Source organism: Pygocentrus nattereri, chromosome 11 (assembly GCF_015220715.1).
Source record: "Pygocentrus nattereri isolate fPygNat1 chromosome 11, fPygNat1.pri, whole genome shotgun sequence".
In the NCBI taxonomy this organism is placed as follows: Eukaryota; Metazoa; Chordata; class Actinopteri; order Characiformes; family Serrasalmidae; genus Pygocentrus; species Pygocentrus nattereri.
Genome location: NC_051221.1, coordinates 23,202,491 through 23,222,868, shown reverse-complemented (window position 1 = coordinate 23,222,868; position 20,378 = coordinate 23,202,491). Strand labels below are relative to the sequence as shown.

The following is a 20,378-nucleotide window of genomic DNA, read 5'->3' as shown; positions in this document are numbered from 1 at the left end:
AGTGCCTTTAGATGGCTACAGCAGTCTTTCAATGTTTTCTTCACTGGAGTAACAGATTAACAAATCTGACCAAATTGTAAGACACAGGGTCTTCAGTGGCCTACGTATAAAGTTCAAACGTGAGAATCTCTAAATGTTATAGAGAAGCCACTTCGTTAAATTGTAATTTAGTATTAGATTTTTTTTTGTTTTTACACTTACATGACTATTCAAAACATTCTGACCCATCTCTGCTTAGACATTCAGCACTGCATGACCTACGTGGAAAGAAACACAAGCTTGCTTTAACACTCAGATCAGTCAGTGCTGTACAACAGGCGAGATTCAGATAAATGGCTGAAACTGGCGAGGACACAAACTGGTGAGTAATTGGGGATGATGAAAGAAAATCCAATGTGGAAAGTGGGAAAAGGTCTTGAGAGATCGTTTCACTGACATTTGTATCCACTACTTCTCTATTTACCGGGAGCACAGATCTATTTTCTCACCTTTTGTTGGGCATTTAACTCAAAGCCTGCTGACACCTTTCTTACACTGACTGTTTACTGAAGCAGAAATCTCACTACTCGGCTCATTTGTATGTGTGTGTTAATAAACATGCATTCACTGGCTTACTGGCTGTCCTGTCTCTGTGTTCATCTTTACTGGAGTCTAAGAGAAGAGGGGGAAAAAAAACAAACAAAAAAAACAGATGCTGGCACATTAAGCCTTGGTGTAAGCAGCCTGGGGTAAGCCTGTGATATATGACACAGCCCTAGCTTGGGCAGTGCTGTAGCTCTGTGATTAATTAAAAAGAGCCCTCACCCTTGCATGTAAGTCTAATGGGCTGCAAAAGGCTTTCCAGCTACTCTTTGATCTGAAGAGTCATTTGCCCTCATAGTGAAGATGATTGCACTTATCACCAACATGGGTCAACAAACCATGCTGCAGAGATGGAGTTTCAATAGGGTAGAAGGCAGTAGCCAGAGACACAGGATCTGATACAAATGAGTATCTGAATTCTGTTCAGGCTACATTTAATTTTAGAGGGGGATGTAATTTAAACCATTACTTATGAGTTTCTGTGATTTCACTGTGTCTGTTCACAAGTAATAATTTTGAATAGAATTATGCAATTAGCTGATTTTAGAGCTCCCTCAGTAGGGCTGGCCTGTTTAATGCATAACCTGCTAACAGACACGACTGTGCATGGTGGTGTATCTCTCACATAACACTGCACATCACAGCCAGAATATTTCAGTCCAGGTTAAGTGTGGCAATTTGGAGAAACTACAGACACTTTGCCAAAATCTCTAATTGGACCACCAGCAAGATGTTCTGTTTGATGGGCATAACTGGCAAGTTTGTACCGGTCAATGCTCGCGTTGCCAACAGTAAAATGTGTTAGCGTGTAGAATCAGAGCTTCCTGTGTGCCACATCTATCAATATGTAAAAGATGCACCCTTTACTGTCAGATAATCATTTTTTATTACTGATTTTTTTTATCTAATAACAAAAGGGCACCTGATACGTGATTTATATTTTCACACATGCGTTTGCTTGTTCAAAATGGTAGTTTGTGACAAACCTAATTTTTTTTTGGTTTCGCTAGATCACGTTCTTTACATATCAACCAAAAGCCACATCAGCAACGATAAATCCCGTTATTAATGGAGAAGAGAAAATTAACCAGCAGAAATAGCCACTCTTATGTCTGACGAAATTAATCCAGCTCAAACAGTGCTTTCATTTAAGCATATATATTTTATTATTGTTATTACAATAATACAGTAAGTTAAAATCAAGAAGAGGGGTGGATGAGTTTTTGTGTGCATGTTCATAAAAAAAAAGAAAACTGCCTTGAACTGAACGCAACTTGTGCTTAGAGTATATGACATTTTGCAGCGAGAGAGAAACTAAGTACCAGTGGTTTGCCCTCACCTTCCTTCTTCAGCCATTTCACAATGTTGCCCTCTTCCATGGTTGGGGAGAGTGCCGGCATCTGCACTTTCATCGGGGCGGCCCCTACAGGAGAGACACAGAATTTCACCTTTAGCAGGGATGATCAGAAAATGAAGAAATTTAATTAATTTAATAGTCTACATTTGGCTGCACAAGACAATTCGGCTAAATGAGATAAGAGAAATTCTTCCAGGTGAAAACAGGCCAATATGTTCCGTGATCTACTGAGGGAGTAAAAATGATTTTGCTATTAAAATGATGCGTATGACTATCAATGCAGCTCTCTGCTTCAACTGGGGGGAAAAAAAATATGACTGACCACCAGAAGCGGAGATTGTGAAGTGCACAGAAAATGCGCACAGACAATAAAGGAATCAGAGTACATCAGTGTCACACTGCAGGCCAGCGGGAGAGCAGCACCAGCTCAGCGCCGCAGGCTTCACGCTCCAGCAGACAGCTGCCATCTTTCACATACACATACACAAACAACCCCAGCACCCGTGCGCGTGCGTGCGTGCGTGTGTGTTGCTAACCCCATAAAACCCAATCTGCCCAGGCAGTGACAGCACTCACTTGCCTAAATTTCAAAACAAAAGTTTAGCTCAAAAGAGTATTTGCAAGGAGAGGAAAACCACAGGGATAGTAAGTACTCTGCAAGTAATGCAGAGGACCAGGCATGCATACATCAGTGCACAGCCATAAAGAGGTCATCCTAAACACTCAGTCCACTAAGCATTCCATCCTGTGGAGAATCATTAGTAATCACCTTTTGGGTGAGTTAACTCATAATTATTCAAAAGCCTTGAAAATACATTCACCTCATTACAAAGCTTGTAGTTTATCAAGTTAAAACTGCATCTCACCAGGATGTATGGATCATTCATGCCAACAATATTGGTAAAGATGAGCAAAATCAACAACAACTACAACAATGAATGCTGATGGAAGCTTGTCACCTTCTAGAGGTGTTTTTTTCAACATCAGTGCCAATATGTTAATTTATCAGAGAAAAATAAAACAAAGCTAAACTGTTCCTGAACCTAACAAAAACCTCTTTTTTAACAATAAAAGCAGGACTATATTCAGGCACAAATGTTCAGGCACTCAAGTTTTAATGTAGTAAAGTATGATATAACTTGCTAGTAAATAACAGCATAACTCACATTTTACTGCCCTGTTAAAACATAAAACCTGATTTTTACTGAATTATTACACTGAATATTTCTCACATATATATCTTCACATGAGGAAAGGCAATGAATTACCTAAATAGTGATTTCAGCATTTAAATACTGCCATCATGAATGGATAAGTATTTGAGTACCCTTGTGCTTTCAGTGCAATTTCCCAGGAATTTTACCAGGTCTTAGGCAGGTAAATTGCTCTGTCAACTTTACCAAGAATTTTACAATGAAGTGTTATTAACTTTTTTTTTCGGCATGTGGTCGGCATGTGGTCAGCATCCCCCACCTGTAGACCTACTTTTAAGCTTAATTTCACAATTTAGGGACCTGGGCCTAAGACCAAAACAATGATGCAAAATCTTGCAGTGTTAGCTTAGTGTGACTAAAAATGCAAGAGTAAAGCAGTTACAATCTTTGTTCTTAATACATAGTGTCAACAACCTGAGGGCGCCAAAAAAACTGTGCGTTAGAATATTTCTTATTTGTCTTCCATTATTCAGTTGACAAAACAAGCATGTATGAGGTCAATGCCCCTTAGCTCTAAATGTGTCCTATGCCCTCGTCTTCCCCATTTCCCTGGCAAACTCTCTCTCTCACAAACACACACGCGCGCGCGCCTGACTCACACATGACTAGAGGACCGTCACACAGACAGCTCTGACTAGGCCATATCCACTGAGAAGCTACAGGCCAAGACGTTTACTTCTTGCAGCCTTCTTTCTTTCATAAAACAAACACATAATGACTGAATGCAACGCCTAGTTTCCATTCCATAACAAAGTAAGACGACTCAAGGTGTGGGCCAAGATGAATACAAATCAACACTTTCATTATTAAGAGGAGAACAGATCAGCCTGAGAAATGGCAGTAATGTAGGGAACATTAACGACTCTGATGAGTGATAGAGCATGAACCAGTCAGCAGGAAAAACACTAGATAAAAACTGTACTGTAAGCCCAAATAAGCAACCTAACAGTGGTGTACTGCTGCCCCCTAGTGGGCAAACAAACACATCCACTAAAGATTTATTAGCGAGTTGCATTACACAATGGATCATAATGCCACAAACTAAAATACCACACTAAACGAACTATATTACTCCCTGTACTCACTTAAAACTCACTTTTTTTTGTCCATATGAAACAGTATTGGTTTTTGGTGATGCCATTGTACAAGATAAATACAGGATTAACAAGATGAGACGAAGCACTAAAGAGTTAAGACTTTTCAACAGAAGGCAGTTAGACATTGTTAGCTACAATTAAAGAAACTTTACTAATGTCAGCTAAGTTGATTAATGTTAAGCTATTTATTTGAAGTTAGTTAACATTAAGCCTCTGGTAGGAAACAAATGGCCTGGCTACCAATGTTAGTTAGATTAATAGGTTATTATTCATAACAGAGTATTACTGATAAATAATTTCTATTCATGTGATACTAGAAAGCCATAAACCATCTAGCTAATGTCAAGGCTACACTTGGACTAGCTGAATCAATACCACAGCCAGGAATGGGTCTTGACCAACTGGCATAAAACTGCTTAAGGAAAGATGCCATGATCGGTGCGCTGACAGGAACATCCCCTCGGCAGCTCTGAGTGGCTGGAGTTTTGACACAAACGTTCAGGCATTTTACAGCGAGCAGATGTGAAAGTTGACAACGCGCCGTGGAGCTGAGAGCGGAAATGATCTGTGTGCACATACGAGTTCTGAAGGTGAACGGTTGAGGAAGTTTTCCAGTTTTGAGTGAAAACCAGAGTGTTTTGCACATACGAGCTCTGAGAGGGATGCACTGTTGTGCAGATTTTCACATTTTGAATGAATCCCGAACGTTCTGTTGAGCGAATCCGAAGGCGTTTACCTGCTCACTTCATGCTGACTAGTGCATTCAAGTTCATTAGCTAGGCGCTCAGAGCACTGCTGTCTTCTCAAACCAGTACATTCACATCTCAAACATTTTGGCACAAAGTTAACTACATATTCTGCACTTTGTATCGCATATTTAGTCTAATAATAGAACACTAACACAAATGTGTTATAAGTCTGGGATGTTACTACATGCAACCAACACTGTCATCACTATCAACATGTAATGCAAGGTCATTCTCATACTCAGTCATTGGACAGGGCTGAGCTGTACAACATATAGGCCTCCAATACCTGAGATATGCTCATTTCAACTGACCAATGCACTGGAGTTTTTCAAAATTATTCACACAAGTTGAAGAGATCAGTTACTCTGAATTGTGTTTGCTGCACCTTTAGGAGTTTAGACAGGATGTACAGTGCTGTACAAAAGTATTTGCACTTCACAATTTCTTCTACTTTTGTCACACTTGAATATTTCAGATCATCAAACTACTTTAAATATTAAACAAAGATAATCCAAGTAAACAAAATGCTTTTCAGCCCTACCAACCTCAACCAGTTAACCAAATTTAATTAACTATTAGCTTTATTTTTACTAGTCACACCCAGGCATGATTACTGCCAGACTTGCTGAGTAAACATCACTTTAATAGAACCTGTCTGGCAATGTGAAGCAGGATAGAAGGTCTCAAAAAGCCACACATGATGCATTAATCAAGAGATTCAGATACAGATGCCGGTACCACTACTAAGGCTCTGGGACTAACCCCAGTGAGAGCCTTTGGTGCAGTGGTGAACCTTTCCAGGAGTGGTCAGCCTACTAAAATTTCACCAAGAGTCCACTGACAACCTATACAGGAGGTCACAAAGGAACCCAGACCAACATCTCAAGAACTGCAGGCCCCACTTGCCTCAGTTAAGGTCAATGTACACGACTCCATATAAGACAGACACTGGGCAAAACTGACATCCGTGGGAGAGCTGGAAGGCGCAAACCACTGCTGACCAAAAAGAACAAACAGGCTCGTCTCACATTTGACTAAAAATATCTAGATGAACCCCAAGACTTTTGGGTAACATTCTGTGGACTGATGAGTCACAGGCAGTACTTTTTGGAAGACAAGGCTACTTTTACGTCTGGCATAAAGCCATCACTGCATTCCAACATAAGAACATCACACCAACAGCCAAACATGGTGGTAGTAGTGTGATGGTCTGGGGTTTCTTTACTTATGCGTGACCTAGACAGCTTGTCATAACTGATTGAACCATGAAAGCCGCTCTCTATCAGAAAATCCTAAAGAAGAATATCCTTTGTCTTCAAAAAATGGAGTGATCATTTAAGAGCTTCATTTTGTGTTTACTAATGTTTACTCACATAGATGCAATGGCACACAAGCCCAGTTCAAACAGCAGTCTAAACCCCTGTGCTAAGCCAAATGTGCTGTAACTGAAAAAGTTTTTTTTTTTTACAACTCTAACAAAACTTTAGCACACCACAAAATAAGCAGCACTAGTATTATAGTATACTAGCGTGACTAGCATATATTACTTAAATTATGTGGCTGTCTTATCTATAAAAACACAAAGATCAGATCTGATTGGTATCAGCCACTCATAACGTTAAAGTACTTGGATGAAATGGGGTGAGGGGGTGGGAATCGGTTGCTTTGGTGGTATTTGTAACAATATTTGTGACAGATAATGAGCAATATGTCCATAATAAATGCTGGCAAATCACCATCTTGTGATTATGTTGAAACACATCAGAATTGTGAAATACAGTAGAACTGTAGGATTTCAACAACAAATAAAAAAGTACAAAGACTAAATCTGCCCTAAACTGATAGGACACCTGCAAATCACTCATCCGGAAAAATCTGTGATTGGCTGCCCACATGGGAGGCCTCAGTGATTTCAACTATTTGCATATCATGACTTTTTGCCATATCTTGCTGCAAAGGCCAGTACTGCAATACTGATTTACAAATTATATGTTACGCAGCACTTATCTTACACACATTTAGAATCTCTCAACAACTGCTTGCTTTTGAAAGTGGCCCAGGTCCAAGACCCTCCCTCAGCCAAATTAATTAATTGGGAATTCAGAACATACACAAAATCACTGTGACGAGGAGTGAAAAGGTACTGTACAAGATCAATTCTTCTTCTACAAGGATTCAGTAGATGCCCAAAAAGGGACAAAGTGCCGTCTGACACACAGCAGGAAAAAAAAAAACTCACATTTATGTACAGAGTACTGGGGATTAGGGTTGGAGTCTGGAAATATTAGTGAAAAATCAAATCATATACCTTCACAATATGGATTTCTGAGACGTCAGTACTTCATAAACACTAAAACCTGCATGTATCATTACAAAGAGAGCACAATCAGTCTTGTGTAACTGGATTCAGTACAGTGTGTGAGACTAAATAAAGGTTGTTGTATTTTTTTGAAACACTGCACTACTGGCTCTTCTTTCTCTGTTGCCAACTTGCCAAACTTCAAAAAATAAAAAAATAAAAAAATAATGTAGTGAGAAAAAATTAAAGTACCCTGATGTTACACCTCTAAGCTTTACTACTGTCAACTACACTAAAAACCAAAAATACATGGACAGTCCCCCTAATTATTGAGTTGAGTGGCCAGTTGCACCAGCTGTGCTTAAGCTCAAACATATGTTAGTTATAATGGGAGTGCTAAACAAGTTCAGGTTTATGCATTACTAAGTCAGAATGAGTTGCACCACACAAACTAGTTTTAATGATAAGCTTAGTAGGTTCTAAATATTTACACCTCCCCCTCAGCAGATGTACGTTTTGGAGAAACCACCAGAAACTCTACAGAAAGCACAAAAAATGCCAAAAACATGAGTTGGTTAACTCACGCCATACGCTGTGATTTTATATACAGCTCTAAATATCACCCCGTGGTATGAGCATGAAGCTGAACACCCACAGCTCCAGCTCAGTGAGACCCAGCAGCTGCCCAAACGTCTAAACTGACCTGCTGTTGGGTTGGTTAGGCAGAAACTATCATTTAAAACGGACTAATTTTGGCATGAATGTTGTGGATCAACAATGTAGTTGGGCCAGATTTGGGCCACATCCAATAGTTCTGCTTACTTCACACTGTGTGGGCCAGATCTGCTCTGAGGACTCAGCAGTACACTCAGCTAGGACGTGGCCCACAAGTGGGCAGGACAACTCCACATTAATGCCCATCGTTCTGGAACAGGATGTCCAACAAGCTCATACGGGCGCGATACATATGTCCACATAGATTTGGCCAAGAGACACAGTAACGCCCAGTAAAGCAATGATGGCCAAGCACCCTGATGTGACTTAAACGGCACACTAACTACTGTCATCCTGTGCTGCAGCAGCATCGACCCGGTCTGCTGAATAAATGACCTCCACCCAGATGAGCTCACACTTCTAACACCGCCGCGCAGTTAAGCAGCTGCTCAAACCGCAGCACGCGGGAACACAGAACGAGCAAACGGGGTGATAAAGACGTTCACACCGCTGAAAAACCGAAATCTGGCTGATTAGCGTTAAACTACCTTGACAGCAGCTCTGGCAGTTAGCTTAGCGTTAGCTCGGCTCTCCAGCTACCAGACTCAAAACCAGCAGAACAAAAGGAAACACTTACCCAGAAAAGACGGGGACTGAAATAACTGCCTGAAAGAACCGCGACCCCCGTGTGGACTCCAGTGACATTCTTTAATTTTGATTATTCTCAGCCCGGTTAAAACGGCTCGACGCCCCAGCCACAGGGAGGCCGCCATGTTCGTGTCCTTTGGCACCTAAGCGTGTTCGAACGACCGCCTGACGAAAAATGAGCGCGAAGCTTAATTCGATTTTCTCAGTAAGACCGGCCTGTTCGAGACGTGAACTTAGCCAGATACATCCGGCTTTGTTCTCATTATTTTTAAGCAACGTACGCTCAAATATATGAAAATATGAATCTTCAGCGTCCTTGAAGAAATTATGCGCCGACCGCCTCAAATGATGCTGTGCGTAGCGCCATCTAGTGTCCCGACAGTGTCCATGAGGGTTCCCCAGCGGAGCAGCAGGTGGATGAACTGACCAGTACTAGAAAGAAACATTGATCAAATATAAATCGCAATAGAAGATTTACTCGTGATAATGAGAAAAGCGGTGGGCCTTGTTGTGTCTAGAGCGTAATCGACAGTGCCTCCTCAGACAGTGTTGTGGGGCACGAAGGCACCCAGTCAAGGCTTTGATGAAGCTACGCCGCCTTCTTAGGCGCTTATGACGGCACAGCAAGCAAGGCATCGAGGCAGCTGGCTTCAGTTTGGGACACAGCCGTCGTGATCTGTGTGTAATCCTGTGGATTATCGTCAGTATTTCACCTCTGTCGTTACAGAATTATTAAACTGTTTATTATTAAATTATTAAAACCCTTTTTTCTCACACTGCTCTCCAGTCTGGGTGATGACCTACTACACTCACCCGTAGAGTTGCCAGGTTCGCGGTTTTCCCGCCAAATTGCGTTAGTTTTTAAAAATGCAGTCATGGTGAAAACGGTCTCGGGCTGCGGTTATTTGGGATTCTTTGGGCTTCTTCTTTGCCCACATGTCTGTGCCACTGTCAGAGATGTGGCAGTGCTCTGGCCTGTGTACATTTTATTAACTAAAAAAAAAGAGACGACCAGGACGATTTCTAAATATTCCTGGTTTGCAATTGAATTCAAATTTGGTTTAAAATGATTCATGGCTGACTTAATATCTTGTGCCCCGCTGTTGCTTCCTTGTTTTCCAATTTTATAAGCATCTATGATTAGGATTGTTCCTGAGGTATGTAGAGCAAACACAGCTTGAACAGTAGGAGTGAAAAGGATCAATATAATTCAATAAGAACTTCCCAAAAGCCTTAAAAACCTCAAGTGCATTGAACTTAAAACATTCAGCATTTATCAGTTTGTTAGGTGCTATTTTCTTTCAAGATCCTTTTGGCCCAAAATTAAATGTTAAAATAAGATTTCAGTGTAAAGTGGGGCCGAGTCTGTCCAAATGAGATTTTTCTTATTCATACATATAAGCTACCCGACAGACTTTAATAAAATATAACATACCGTTAATAATAATACATATACCTTAAACATGCTGTATATAGTTTATGTAGACTGATACCATATTAAAGTACACAGCTTTTTCACGAAGATAAAAAAATATTTCCCAGACAGTTAATGCTATACTTCTGTTAAACCCCTTGAATTAAAGCTGGAAGTTTATTCTTTAATCATATTTGGATTGCTTCATTTCAAAATGACAGAATTTGTGTGACTGTCCAAACACTTACAGACCTGACTGTACATATAGAATCTCCTTCTCTTCGATGTCTGTCAGAGTTTTTAAAGCGAAGACCACACAGGGTCACACTCAACTTAACCAGCTCAACAGGAAGCAATAAATAAAAAAAAATATATGGGCTGAAACTCATTAGCCATGCTCTGCAGTGACATACATTCCAACTGAGTCAGCAGAACTTCTGAACCACTTCTTACACTTCAAAGAGCTTTGTGTTAACACCAGTACCCTTCATAAAATGATGATAACAAGCCTCACTTCTCATTCATATGTTATTATAGACAAGTTTGGTGCTATATTACGCAGTAACACTGATTTATCAGCGACTTGACGATTCCAAAAATGTTACCAAAACATGCATGCTGGGTAAGTGTCCTTACAAAAGTCAAATGATTGAAAGCTGCACACATTCTGGCTACTCGTGGCTTTAAGTCTGTGCCTATAACATTCTCTTAAGACTGTAAAGGTCTTACAAACTACAGTATGGTTGCCATATTGTGGAACATTACAGATAATATTTCCTTTCTCTTCCACCACTTGGCACTTAGAACATGTTTCTACAAGCCTGTCGACTTATTTCAGAGAATCAAATAAATAACCACAGGATTCACAGAAGTTGGAGGCTAGCAAAGAAAATGAAAGTAAGCAAAACAAATGTATTTGCATATGTCTTTCCCTGAATGCTTAGAAATTAACTTCAGAAGAAATAATTTGCCTTCACTCTGTATTTTTGTTTTTTTCTGTTGGAGGGCCTTCACCTGCCTGTTTGACTACTAAATTATGCCCTAACAATATGTACAGTGTAACGAGGAGCAATGAGGCGGAAACATGTAAGCGACTTTTATTAAGGGAAACCAAAACCAGGGTCGTGGTCAGAACGGTCCAGGGTCAAAAAGCCCATAGGGACAGATCGGGGGACAGACATGACATAAACCAGAATCAAACAACAAACAGAGACCAAGACAACAAACAAACACAAGAGGCAAACACAGGGCTTAAATACTCAGGGATAACGAGGGTCAGGTGAAAACAATCAGGGGAGGAGTCACCAAACAAGGGGCAGGACTTAAACCAAAAAACGCACATGGACCAATAGGGAGGGGCCAATCGTGACATACAGTAATTCATTGATTGAGAAAAATATTCCTAACAATTTACTTTAAAGTTGGTCTGTGGTGCTTTGTACTAACTGATAGCTGTCGTGCATTTGTCTCTCTCTCCATGCTGCTCTATGCTGGTTTATGCTGATCTGGTGATCGTTTAGCAGGTCACCTATATGCTGGTTTTGCAGCTGACCAGCATATCAGCATGCAAAATGCAACATATGCTGGTTTAGTGGTGACCAGTTACACAAATTGTACTAATTTATCACAAAATAAGCCACAATTAAAGAACCTTTGTTTTTAACTTAAGTCAACTAATAGACTATTCAAATGATATGAGCTTTTAGAAGTTCTTTTACATTACATTAATGGCATTTTGGCTGATGCTCTTATCCAGAGCGACTTACAATTTGATCATTTTACACAATTGGCCTGACTGTGGGAGGAAACCCACGCAGACACGGGGAGAACATGCAAACTCCACACAGAGAGGACCCTGGTCACCCAGCCGGGGAATCGAACCCAGGCCCTCTTTGCTGTGAGGCGACAGCGCTACCCACCACGCCACCGTGCCGCCTATAGTTCTTATACTGGGTGACCATGTTTGACTGAAAGATGAAAATTGGTTGATGCATTTCATGTTGTTTATTAAACACTGGTAGCCACTAATCAGACATCACATTTATACTCAGCCAGTATAAATGACCTCCCCTCAGACTGACCTCACTAACTCACTGGAAATGTTTCACCAAAACAAAATGAGCCAAATCAAGATAAGAATGAAAAAAAGCTCACAGAAAAGAGAAAACGTGCACTGAGCTTTCCAGTTACTGCCAGACAGGTGAGTAGAGCTATTTTATTGAGGAAAATTATGAATACTCAGGAAATGTTGGGTTGGCAGCCATTGTGACCAGTTATGTATCAGGTGTGGTCAGAGTTACTCTGTCACACCCTTAATCAAGCTGTCTGTCTGTTGTTCTTATGTTTATTCAAACCCTTCCTTCAGTACAGCATGTCTTGCTACTTTGGCCTGCTGGCTAATTTTGCTATTTTTTTCCCCCTTTAAAGTTTTATGCCCCAGTTAAGCAGCATTTTGATTTAGCGCCTTGAACACTTGGCTCCTGTGTGCAGTATTGGAGAAAACGTCCTGTAGTGTGAACATTGTTGTTATATATTCACTTTTACTAAGCTGGTCTTTTCCACGCTATGCGTCTGATTTGATTACTTGTTTGCATAACTGAATGCAGATGAGTTTTATTTTTCTCTTTTATTTCTCCTTCTAGTGGCCCAGCAGGCATGCAGATTTTGCAGCACAGCCCTTTCTAGAAAAAGAGACTGAAACATGCACAGCACCTGGACCAACCATACCAAAGACATTTAAAGACACTGGACACACTTTAATATTTGTCAAGGCCTCACGTCTCTGATGATGTTCTGATGCCAGAGAAGATTTTCGCTTTCCTGTTCAAGAAACTGTTGACTGTGCTTGTTTGAAATGTCACTGTTGTTGGAAGAAAACATCGTATTTACAAAATAGTAACTTTACAGGAAAAGGAAAAACATACTTTACTTTTAATGCAAGTCAATGGAATCAGACTTTTTTCCAAGTCATTTTGGCCCGTTTCTTTTGGTCCATTCTTCATGAAATGTAAAGGGCAGCAGGCATTTTCAAATTATGTAAAAACTCCTTATTAGGGATCAGAATCATGGCCACTTGTGAGGGGTATTTCACAAAGCAGAGTTTCTCAGTTAATCAGATAACTGAAGCCAAAGGCTAAGCCTTTTGAACTGGAGAAATACCCCAAGATCTAGATCTGTTTTTCTAACAATAAGAAAGGGAAAGTTTAATAGTTTAATAGTTTTTCCCGTTTCCTTCTTTTTGTGGTCTTGCTGGCTTAAAGTGCAGTTGTTCTTGTTATAAAGGCCCTGTTATGACAGTACTCACTGATTTGCTTTTTAGGAGCATCTGAAACTTTTAAGTATGTGCATGAGAGAAAACAGAAATGCCACATTTACCTCAGTGATGCAGTGCAAATCAATGCATTCTCTGAGGCCTGCAGCATCGATGTTAATTTCCTACATGTTCTTCTACACTTTTTTCAGCTCCTGCGCAACATCTTAAATAGCTGTGGAATGTCAGCATATAGTACAGACAGGTAGACTTACATCCCTGCAATAGTTTTCATAGACGATTGTAGAAAGGACAGAGTGCCAGAGTGCCAAAGCTATCAGTATAAGACAAGGCGCAGGACAGGTTTTAACTAATCATAGATAGTTTGATGCAATACAAAGAATCACTTACCTTATTATCCTCATAGGAAACATGTTACAAATTTTCACTGATCTGGCACTGTGGATGTACAAGGAGTCAGGATTCAGAGTTGCATTTGCATGACATAAATGACCAATTGGATCTATGTTTACTTCTGTAGACACCTGCACATACAACATATTTGGTTATTTAATAGGGCATGTGTGCTTCCTTTGCTACAAGTAACTCTCATGGGTAGGCTTCCAACACTAGTTGTTGGGACATTTGATTGCATTCAGCCAAAAGAGCATTAGTGAAGTCACTGATTGATGTTGAATGAGTATTTCTGGATCACTCCAGCCCATCCTAAAGGTACTGGATGGTACTCCATCCCTGCAGAGAACGCAGTTCCACTACTCCACAGCTCAGTGCTGGTGGGTTTCATACATCTTCAGTTGAGGCTCGACATTAAGCCCCATTCTATTTGCAATATTTTTTATATGGGGATAATACAAACTGTGTGAACGCCTATGTCAATAATGGGTGAAACTCCACTGTTCCCCACTGTCCGCAGGTTGCAGTTAGATATAGATTCATTCAAGGTTGAGTTTCAGAAAACAGTAAGACAAACCTTGAATATTAATTGAAACATCATAACCTGTTCCACAGGTTTTGTGTACAACATTTACTTTTAACACACATCTTCATATCTTTTCTTTTTCACTCTGGCTGACCCATAAAATGGATAGACTTCTGCTTCCTTTCAGTTGAACTTAGACAAACATGTTTATCTTTTTAATCATGATTTCAGGAAGTCCAGAAATTCCACTGTCCCGAAGTAAGATTGGGATTTTTGAGTGGTAAAGTCCTGTTTTCTTTATATTCCCTTTACATTATGAATTTAACACTTTGTAGTTTGAATTCTAGTTTCAATGTATTCTTGTGCTTTTTAATATCAAGGTTCTTGACCTGAATTCCTATAGATGTATTCAAGTACAGTTGTTAAAACTGCATGTAAGCACTTTTTTTGAGAAGTCACATTTCTATTTTTGCTGCAATTATTATAAGCAAAATTGATTAAATAAAAAGTTATCCAAATGGCTTAAGGGCAATCTTAACATACCTTATTAACCAAACAACTAAATTTGTTCCAGGAAATAAGTAAGTTTTTTTGTCATTTGCATGGGGGGTTAGTCCACAAGGGGAAACCCCTCTCTGAGGCATGTGATCATAACAGGAAATAACAGGATGGCTTGAGGCTAAGATGTAGAAAGTAGCAGAGAATGTTGGCAATTATGGCTAACATTAGTTCCGCATGTTTTCATGTTCCTAAAGCCAGCGCTTCACTTCAGTTAGAAAGCCTTGCTAGATTTGTTAGACAGGCAGTATCACCTACAGAAACTTTTAACAAGCTTCTTCCTACTGTATATTAATGTGCTTCAGTTTTTTTTGCTGCATATGAGGCAGACAACCTCACATGGCCATAAACAGGATCAAAGTTTTAGTGAGGTCCATATAGTAGAAATGTGACCTACTTCACACTGTGCATAAATGCCATCTATATTTGCTATAAGTGATGATTTCTGATCTCCTTCATGCTTTTCATCACATTATTCCCCCCCTTTTAAAAATTGGAATTGATTGAGCCAACCTCACACTAATGTCCATGGTTTTGAAATGGGATGTCCTACAAGGTCATGTAGGTATAATGGTCAGGTGTACACATACCTTTGGCCTACAGTCCTTTGTAAATATGCAGAGCATATCATTGCTGTCAGAAGAAACTTCATTTTTCATGAAGAATGGACCAAAAGAAATGGCCCAAAATGACATAGAAAAAAAATCTGGTTCCACTGACTTAGATTAAAAGTAAAGTTTTTTCTTTTTTCCTGTAAAGTTATCAGCAATATATTGCATTATGCACTATTTATTCCAAGCATTCAAAGCCATTATTACCATAAGGCCATAAAAGCTTTTCCGTACATTGACCCAGCCAACCCCACATTCAGTATTTTTAAACATGGGACATATTATACTCACATTTGAATGGGCAATGTGTATTGTCCTCAGAAAATTATCACTTAAGAGGGAGGCCATCAATGCAATCAGATGCTGTGGTGAGAACAGGGAAGAGATGGGAGATAGCAATAAAGACAACAGCACAGATGGCAGACCTGTTAGCTGCTCTGAGTTCAGAGGAGCCATTGTGCTCTTTCTGCAGATACCAAATCATAGTCTCTTATCATGGCACCCCACAGTCAAAAACCCCTTTGAGGTGCCTGATGGGCGACATCGGTTAGGCAGATTTGCCTTGACTCATTTGCCAAGATGACATGACCCCACCCACCAACTCTTTCTCTCTCCCCTTTCTGTGTTTCTGTGTGTGTCAGAACATGTGTGTTTATAAGCTTCATCAGAACATATTCATTACTTTCAACAATTAGACATTATTTTTTTATCATGTGAACACAGGATCCATATGAACATGCACATGAAGATTTCTACAGAGTGAGCTACTTCACTGACATCCAATGAGAGCAATGTTGGCTGCACTTGTCAACCAATGAGTGTATATTTCATTTATACAGTCCAAATCCTTTGTCACTCCAGCCTCTTGCTCTCATTCATACAACTCCAGGATGTTCTCAAGGGCAACTGCAGGTTTCCTGCTTGCTGTTGCTTTTGTTAGTTTGCTGCTCATTGACTTATCTATAGTTTTCCCACAGGCACAGTCCAGTGTAGTCAGCTGAAAATGTTGAAGGTATTGCTTTAAAAAAAACACTTAAAAGTTGTATTTGAACAACAGGGCTACAGTCACAAATTCTATCATAGCACCATAGAGCGTGTGAGCAGCAGGGCTTCAGACTGAACTAATACTGGGACTACTAATTAGGAAATTATTCTGAATTATTTATTGTGTTAAGACATTATTAACATTGACAGCCCTAATAAACATATGATCTGCTGCAACCCTGTTCCACACACTTTCACTCTGTTGCTAAGTCTTGTCATATTTCATACATTTTTGTCTATTAAATATAAGCACAAAATTTTTTTGCTGGGTGAACATGTCTGACCCAATCAATTTAGACTGCAGGAAGGTGCATGTAGGTGTTGCCATTAATTTGTAATAGAGGTGCTTAATTTCAACTGGCTCTATAACATTTGCTTAAACTCTTTGTGACCACTGTAGCCTGAGTTCCTAGCAGGCAATGCTAGGTTTTACTTCCTTTTCCTTATAGCTGAGTGAGATGGCCAAGTGTGTAAGTGCTGAGAAATCTCTGCTGAAGAGATGCATAACCTCATCATAGCTTTAACCTTTGCAACACTATCACTTCTCAAGCCTCTCCTTTGCATGTTTGGGGCTGTGGCCAGTTAGGAAAATCAGATGGATGCTTCTGTGCAAAAGGGAGCTTGTCTTGTGCCTAGCTATTTGCCTAACTGCTAATGTTGGTCCTCTCCATATACTGTTTCATTATATTTCCATTCAAACTGAATAGAAGATTAACAAGTAAGGGTTATATTCTCACACACACACACACACACACACACACACACACACACACACACACACACACACACACACACACACACACACATACACAGACCACACACATTTTGTTCAGCTAGACCATGACAGTCAAAAAGGGCACAAATGTAGGGCACAATAGCCAAATGTTAATGGCTATTGGACATTGCCAGAAGTGGTAGAACATGATTTTTTACTCTAGTAAAAATACAAATACTACAGTTAAAGTTAAAATACAGTTTCATATTTTTTTACTCAAAGTGCAAAAGTAAGAGCTCTTAAAGTATAAAAGTAAAAGTAGATCCCTGAAGGGGCATTTCTAATTCAGAGTGTGTTATTTTGAATGAAACAGCTTTGATGATTGTCTGCAGGCATAGCTGTCCATATCATAGGCTTTGTCTGCACATTATGGTCTATTCAAACAGAGAACAAGATTTCTAAAACTGCACACTTGGAAAATGAGACATGTGAGAAGCATTAGATCAAAACTTTGAAAAATACTTTACTTACATCTATACAGAAGATCTTTTCTAGCATTGAACAAAAGCCAGTCTTCTTCCCCAGTGGAACGCTACTCAATCCAAGGCAACCAAAGTAGCATAGCTAGGTAATGCACATCATTTTAAATCTGCTAGATTTTGATGATGTAACTGCTAAGGTACATTACATTCATTTACATTAACAAATACTTTTTTTCTAAGTAGGTTACTTATTAAGGTATCAGCAAGTACTAAAAAGCATGCACTTGCATTCACACTCAGTCTGGAACAAAGGCATCGATGCCTTCCTATAGAAATTTGAATGAATATATGAAGGGATTTTTTTTTGTTTCTTTTGTTTTATTTCTGTATTTTTGTTGTCACATCCATTACCTTAACATCACATAACCTTAACATCAGATTGATGTAACATTCTAACATTGTTAGATGTTGATGTTTTTTTGGATTTAAGGTGTGATGTTCACTAACCAAGATCTAATGTCTTCCAAACCTCACATGCCAACATCATAATGACGTAGAATACTGACATGTAGTCATGAGATATGGTGACCAAAAACCAACGTCTATTTAAAGTCATAACCTTAACGTCAATTGGCTGTAAATTCTAACATCATTACACGATGTTTGGTTGGCTTTAAGCTGTGATGTAAGGTAACCCAAAATGCAGTCATGCAGTATGGTGACCAAAACCCATTTGGGATCACAAACTGTGAGACAGTACTCTACACAAATCACGAGAATCTGTACATTTGTGCATATTTTTAAATGCTCATTAAGTAAGCATGTATAAACAAAATTAATTTAGAATGCATAATGTCTTTACAAATGCTATGTATGTATGTAAGTGTATTTTGTATGTATGTAAGTGTACCTGTGATGTTATTCTCAATAGCACATGACTTTGAGCGTTCTATTGCTTTTATACAACAGTTTCTACGTAATAAACACACAAATAAATCAGAGTTTCATACTGAATATGCTTTAATACTGACAATGCCTTGGCAATGCCTATCAATGCTGTGCAATGATAATAATTCTTTAGACCAGGGGTTGGCAACATGGCTCTTTTATTGCCCTGTTGTGTCTCCACAGCAGAATTAGATTTTTAGGTAAAAATAAAATAATACTCAATTGCAGGAAGATAAAGCTCTGCTGAATGTTCAACACAGTTTAACACTAAATGGATTGAAATGCTTGAGTTAATGTAGAACTACTAATTGACCCTTTATCTCTGAAGTTCAGCGCAGACTGCCGGTCACCATAGCAACACAACAATCTCACGTAGCTAGTAGCTAATGAAGCATTTATTTATGACGTAAATTTAAGATGAACATCGATCATTTGGAGATGAATGGACTTATTTGCAACTATAAACACTCCAGCTGGTTTTCTGATGCATTTAGTCTGTAACAAGAAACTGCCAAACACTAAAGTTGTGAAGATGAAGTCAGTTTCTCATTCAATTTTCCCATTCTACCTTAAATGATGTAGCAGTTACATTCTGGCACCATTTACAGTGAAATGGGAAAATTTGAACAGGAAGCTGGTGAATGAGAAGTGACTTCAGCGTCATTAAAAAATCAAATGTTTAGAGACATTTTACAAAAAACTATTCCTTTTAAGGAAAACCTTTCTGCGATGTGAAAAAAGTGGCTATAGCTGAAATAAAGCTTAAAGCAGAATAAAATGAAGCATGTGTTTTCATTTATGTTACATTTTTAACATATACTAAGACATCAGCAGATACTGAGACATATTTACAGCCAAAATGGTAAAATTGACATAAATTGTTGTGGCTCCCAAGGTGGTTTGATTTTTTGTCGAAAGGCCAAAATGGCTCTTCTCTACATTTGGGTTGCCGACCCCTGCCCTAGCTTGTTGAGCCCTGTGCACAGCCCAAGATAACTGCTACTACTATAAAGCTCACCTTTTGTGCTACAGATAGAGCCATAGAACTGTAGAAATATCAAGGCTCAAAATTTGATGTGCATCTGCATTCACACTCTTCTGTCCTAATGGGTTGCCAGTCAAATGTTATCTTAAAATCATTCATCTTATCAAATACAAATCAGCTAAGGTTTGCATGCATAAAGCCTGTTAACTTGTTACTTGGCAAAACGTCAGTGGAGTGGTACAGTTATGTTGTTGTCACAAATATCAGCACGATTAGAAGACTTCTCAACCAATCAGCTTGTAAGGTTGGAGCAAATGAGACTGTAATATAGTTTAATACATAACCGGTGTATACTGATAAGTGTGATGAGTCAGTTATTAATCTCAGTGTTACTGCTTTGAGGGATGGTTAAACTGAACAGTCTTCTGAGTAGTTTAAATGTTCACAAGCGATAAGCTTAGCAATGGTGTTGTACTGGACTGCTGTATGCGTTTGGCCACAAGTTACATATAACATTATTAACTACAAATCTCACTTTACTGTCAAATTAGCAATACAATAGATTTTGTGATTGGGATATGGCAATTTTTTGGTGAAAGGGTAGCATGATTATAAGAGTGACAGTGGACTGAGGCCATGAGAGCCAAAATAATGTTGAAAATTTTGTAATCATTTTTGTATTCATTTGAATAATTACATTTTTTCCATGAAACATTAACATAAGATTTACATCTGCCAACCAGTAAGATTACGGAACAGTGTGAAATAAAA

At 39.2% G+C, this 20,378-nt stretch overlaps 1 protein-coding gene across 1 annotated transcript in view; it reads right to left on the bottom strand.

Moving 5' to 3' along the window:
- Window positions 1-9,021, bottom strand: part of pdhx (pyruvate dehydrogenase complex component X) — a 48,797-nt gene extending 39,776 nt beyond the window's left edge. The window contains exons 1-2 of the mRNA XM_017700089.2: window positions 8,650-9,021; window positions 1,922-2,005 (exon numbers count right to left, since the gene is read on the bottom strand). Coding sequence (XP_017555578.1) covers window positions 1,922-2,005; window positions 8,650-8,785 — 220 coding nt within the window. The 5' untranslated portion in view covers window positions 8,786-9,021. The remainder of the gene's footprint in view (window positions 1-1,921; window positions 2,006-8,649) is intronic.
- Between the last annotated feature and the right edge of the window lie 11,357 nt (window positions 9,022-20,378).